This window comes from Diadema setosum, chromosome 17 (assembly GCF_964275005.1).
Source record: "Diadema setosum chromosome 17, eeDiaSeto1, whole genome shotgun sequence".
Lineage (NCBI taxonomy): Eukaryota > Metazoa > Echinodermata > Echinoidea > Diadematoida > Diadematidae > Diadema > Diadema setosum.
The window spans coordinates 5680319-5686318 of NC_092701.1; the positions used below are offsets into that span (position 1 = coordinate 5680319).

The window sequence follows — 6000 nt, forward strand, 5'->3', positions numbered from 1 at the left end:
ACTTTTGATTTGGTGATTGAGAGTCAGGTTCTTGTCAAGAATAACCCCGAGGTCTCGAATACGCTCTGACGAAGAAATACTTCCAGATTCAAAGTTAAGAGATGGCAGGCGGTCTGTACTACGAAACTTGGATGAAAGATGAAGCATTTCAGTTTTGAGCTCATTAAGCTTCAGTTTATGCACAAATGACCATCTCTTCACACCATTGATGCAGGCGGAGAGTCTGAGCATCGCCCCCTCATGATCTGATGAGCTCATGATGAGGTATATTTGAGTGTCATCAGCGTAGATTTCATGTTACATTCCAAGATGAGAGTTAATAAGTCTTCCCAAAGGACCGGTGTACAGGATATACATCAGGGGACCGACAACTGATCCTTGAGGGAACCCCAAAGGAAGGGAAAAGGGTCTGGAGCGAGTGCCATTTACAAGAATCTCCTGATTGCGTCCCTCCAGATAAGATTCTATCCAATGGAGAACAGTTCCTTTGATACCATGCTCAAACTCAAGACGATGAAGGAGACTGTGATGATCTAGCGTATCAAACGCAGCGGAGTAGTCTAAAATAATGAGGATAGCTTCCTGACCCTTATCCAGAGCAAGCAGAAGATCGTTAAGAACTCTAACCAGAGCGGTTTCAGTAGAATGAAAATGACGATAAGCCGATTGATGAGGTGGAAACAAGCTGTTTTCATCCAGATAAGTCCTGAGTTGAGCTGCAACAAGTTTCTCAAGGACCTTGCTAAGAAATGGTAAGTTAGCGATAGGCCTGTAGTTCTTTGAATCATTCCGTTCAAGACCAGGTTTCTTTAGTACAGGTACCACATGTGCTGTCTTTAATTGCTCAGGAACCACTCCCGAGGAAAGAGAGAGGTTGATGATTTGTGTCATAAGAGGCAGAAGTTCATCGAGACATGCCTTTACCAGCCATGTGGGGATTGGATCCACGCTGGAAGACTTTGAGAATAGCGATTTGATGAGGGATTTCACTCAGCTTTCGGGAACAGGATCAAACTCTTACAGATTGCAGTCAGGTGAAATCCCAGGTTGTGCAGGCACACAGGAGAATTCATGAGAAGAATCATCAAAAGAAGAAACAATTGAGCTGATCTTGTTCTCAAAGAACTCCCCAAAGTTATTGGCTAGATCTTCATCAGAAGAGTGATCAGGAAGCGTTGCGGAACGATTAGAGGTCGACAACCTTTTCACTACCTCAAACAAGTGCTTGGTATTTGATTCCTTGATCTCGCACTTGAGGTACTTTGATTTGGCTACGAAAAGTATATTGTAGTAAGCTTCGCATTCCTTCTTGTACAATTGCTTATGGATGCAAAGTCCAGATTTAACCATTCGACGCTCTGCCCGCCGCCTGCACCTCTTAGCCTCCCTAACTTCTTCATTATACCATGGTGCGAACGGCTTAATGGTAATGATCTTGCGTTTAGCAGGAGCATGCTTGTCAAGTAGTTGAATCAAGGTCTCATTATACACGTCGACAGCCGTGGAAATGTGAGATGAAAGTGAAGACCCAACTGAAGAAGTGTTGATGTCCTGCCGAAAGGAGCTGATGTTAATGCTTCGCAGCTTTCTAAAGGTAATGCGCTTCCTAGGATTTTTTGAACCCGTAGTGTTTATTGTTGTGATGATCAGAGAATGATCAGATGGTAAACCAGAAATAAGGTTGAGACAGGAAACTATATCATCAACTTTCCTAGAAATTATCAAATCCAAGGTGTGACCCGCTCGATGAGTAGCTTCCTTCACATGTTGTTGAAACCCGAGCGATTCCAACGAGTTTAAGAAAGATTTTGCATGACTGTCACAGCTATTATCAACATGGATGTTGAAGTCACCGATTATGACTGGGCAGGTTTCAGCAATGGCCGCCGACTCTAGAAGAGTGAAGAATTCAGAAGCAAACATGCTGTAGGTCAACTTATTTTGAGAAGATGGTGGTTGCCTGTAGATGGCATAAACCCTCAGAACAGATGCAGGTGAGAATCTGATGTTAAAGTCCATCAGCTCAAACGATGAGAAGGCCTTTGCATCATTCAAAGAGATGCAAGCAGAAGAACGGTGGATGACACAGATTCCCCCTCCTTTCGAACCCTTGCGAGGACAATGTGAGATGCTACAATTTGGAAGTGAAAGCTTAAGATCGGCTAAAACATGGTCATCCCTGTGATCACCGGAAAGCCAAGACTCTGTGATAACTAGAGCATCAAGATTGCATTCCTGTATCAGATCACTGATACACGTTGACTTGTTACTGATAGAACGGGCGTTCCACAGACCGATTAGAGCTTGGGTGTTATTTTGCACTTGTTGATGGTTAATTTGTTTTTTTATCTCTCCATTTTGACACTCCCAACATATGAACCTGTTTGCTTAATGTGCTTCTTTCTGGCTGATGCTTCCTTTTTCCATCCATACATTGTGCGTGTAGGGGCTAGAGCTCCAGGGGAAGTAAGAGATAGTTGGTTCCTCCTTCCCACACCTGCTCTTCTACCACGTCGTGTTGGCTTGCGGTGGGAGATCCCCAAGGAGGTGAGCTTCTTCCATAAAATCGGAGACAGCCTCTGATGGCAAGTGTTATGAAGGCTGACATCAAACAATTGCTCACGTGTATAGGATATGCTTTCTCTGACAGGTTGTGTACAATTGCACTGTACTATAACATTATGTTCATCTGAACATATAGGGGATGAATTTCATTATATTTTTGTTTGTCCCTTTTTCCACAAAAAGAGACTATTGTATTTACCAAGTAGCTTGACGGCCAGTAGACCAAGTGCATTGCATATAGCCAAACTATTCAATTCAGCTAATGCTTGCCATTTGAAACGACTAGCCAAATTTGTTAGAATGATTACGTTTCAGTTCTCTGCAAAACCAAAGAAGAAAGACAATAGTTTTGTAGAAAATAAAGTAGATGCGAATGTGTGTACACGTAGTGGTAGAGTAGTTAAACGTCCTTACGCCTTGCTTTGTAAACATATTTATTAATATCTGTATTTTCACATGTACATGTACATTATCACTTATATTTTTGTATTCTATGTGACCCTGCACCACAAAATAAACAAAAAGTCGCCAGACATGAATTTCTAGTCAAGGGCAGATTCTGAAAGAGCAGACTTTAAGCTTTAAGATGGTGTATAACTGAAATCAAATGGACTCTCCTAACCTATCTAAATATTGGAAAGAAAACACAAACTCCGGAAAAGTGTGAACTGAGAAAAGAGGCTCTGAAGTACAGTGTCTATTCAAGCGCCTAATCTTTACCAAACCGTGCTGGCTGTGCGAAGAATGGGACAAAAAAAAAAAAAAAACAGGAAGTAAACCACTGGAGTAACAACAATGAAGGCATTATCAGATTAAATTGAAATTAGGCATGCCTCATTAACACATCTTGTCCATAAGTAAAGCCAACTTACAAAGCAGTAGCATTATCCTTTCAAAAGTTATTACAGTTGAAAGTGAAGAGTTTGTACAAGGTCTTTTAGAAATGATAGGGAACTCTAGAGACACACCTAATCACACTATTCTACCAAAAATGTTTCGAGGTAAACTGCTTAAGAAAACACACTTTCCTGCCCGCTTTATGATCCCAAATTTTAGCATAATGTAAAAGAAGACTTGCTCTTTCAGAAAATATGAAAAAGTCAAGATCGGCTTGGTTGACCCATTTCACTTATTTTCAGTCCTCACACAAAATCAGTGTGTGCGACTTTTTGTTCGTTTTGTGATGCACGGTCACATATTGTAAATATGTTTGTACTCTCATACCCCGAAAAGGGGTCTGTAGAGTCAATAAAATCTTACAATCTTACAATATAGCCCCCAAAACTGCAAAATTTGGGCTTCATCAGCAAATACCAGCTTCTGAGAATTTATTGCATGTACTATAACAGAAAAATAAGAATGAGAAAAAGAAAACCTATCGGAGGACATGAATCTATGAAATACACCTACCATGGTGAGTGGCTGTGAGAACCGACATGGCACCAGGTGGTGCAAACAGCAGGTGACTGCCAGGGACCACAGTAAATACACATACTCGAGCACCTCATTGAATTCATAATGTAAAAATGGCTCGAATTAATGTTAGACATGATCACTGCTTCACGCACAGGAAAAAAAAGTCAGGGAACGTCACATGCCCCAACTTGACAAAAGATAGAAACCCCTGGGTGCTTGCCACAATTTACATAATTATAAATTCAGGTTAAATCTGCCTAGTTCGGTAAAGGTCATGAAACAAAGTAGACAAGCTTTGCTAGGCATTTCTATTTGAGGAGAAAATAAAACATCTTTCAATATACTTTATAATATATACAAAATCATTTCTTCAAAATTTAGTGTTGACAAACTATGGGATCAAAACCCATTCTCTCATATTGACAAACGTGTCAAAGTTCAAGAGTCATGAAAATGAGAAGCCGGCATTAAATATTTTAGCACACTTCAAAATTTTACTTGGCACTAAAAAAGAGAATTTGGGATTCATACAGGATACTTACAGCTAAATCCAAATAGGGTTCTGTCGGACTTAAATGCCAGACCTGCTTTACACACATAACACCTAGGACATTTAAACAATAGTGTTGGGAATTTTCCACATTATTTTTTTTTCCAAGTTCAGGTAGGTATTCCAGGTTTACCGTTCAAGAATCAAGCCATTATAGCCATGCAGCAGTTTATCCACTTGGAGTGTTCATAATTGCAGAATTTTGTGTTGTCTCTTGGAAATACAGCAAAACCCTAACTTCATTGGGTTCATCAAAGCATACACGATACAGAACGACCGTGAAAAAAACAAACAAACAAACAAAAAACAAACATAAAACCTTGCCTGACAGGTCGAAGCTTTTGTAGCAAGAACCTTGTAGAAGTCCGTGTGAAGCAGTGGTGTCCACATTCGTACTTTCTGCAGCACGAGGCTGGAGCACACCCCCTCCGCCAAGTCTCGCGACACAGTCCTTCCGCATTGCAAATTTTTAATAGACAACGTTTGCTAGATGGGATGGAGATTAAATATACTTAAAAGTTTTACTCAACGTACAGGAGGGAAATGTCGAAAAATATGGAAGCAGTCCTTTTAGAGGTGGAAAGGCAAGACCAAAATAAAATTGAGTAATAACCATTAACAAAGAAGTTTGAACTTTGTAGACGCAGGATTGCTACTTCATTTCTTGTATGTGCTTAGAAAAAGCTGGGATGAGGGTTGATGAACATAATATGAACATCGGAATCCGATTTCACAACATGTACCCTATAAAATAAAAGTATTATACAGAACATTTACTTATTATGATCTGTACGAATTGTATACATTTATGTGTCATACATAAAGCACACGATCTAAAATAGAAAAATAAGTCCCACGAACTAAACACTAGGCAGATTCGGCCCACAAGCTCGATGCTAGGCAACACATTATTTCCAACGCATTATTATTACAACATTCGATTACCCACGATAGCACAACAATGAGATGAAATACAAACTATGAACAGTGGTAAGATTACATAAAATTCAAGACAAATACTTGAAAAAGTTGTTGAAAATGGGGGAGGGGACTGCTTAAAATCATACTTTGTAGTCTGCAGTCCCCTCGAAAAAACAAACAAAGAAAAATCATTAAATTTTTACAAAACTGATAAAAAAGCAAAAAAAAAAGTAAAGTAAGACATGCAGAGACACATACGAAATACAAACACATAAACAAAAGACAATTCCCTAGTAGTTGAAGTAAGAGGAAAAGTATAAGTAAGGGTGGAAAGAATAACAAGAAGAGACTATCTCCATTGACATACACGTAACGGTGGAGAGAGAAAAGGGAGAAGGAATAGGAGATGATAGGTCTACATCAAGGCCTGTGAGGCATGACATATAAGTTCACCAAAATACAAAGAGCTTGAAGAGGAGTTGCACAGCAAATGATGAACGATAGTGGGAGAAAATGGGACTTGACATTAAGGCTTACATGTCTTTCAA

The 6000-nt window shown here is 39.7% G+C and overlaps 1 protein-coding gene across 1 annotated transcript in view; it reads right to left on the reverse strand.

Moving 5' to 3' along the window:
* Positions 1–4991, reverse strand: part of LOC140241120 (uncharacterized) — a 44476-nt gene extending 39485 nt beyond the window's left edge. The window contains exons 1-2 of the mRNA XM_072320887.1: positions 4856–4991; positions 3976–4031 (exon numbers count right to left, since the gene is read on the reverse strand). Of these exons, the coding sequence (XP_072176988.1) occupies positions 3976–4031; positions 4856–4991 (192 nt within the window). The remainder of the gene's footprint in view (positions 1–3975; positions 4032–4855) is intronic.
* Positions 4992–6000: the final 1009 nt, after the last annotated feature.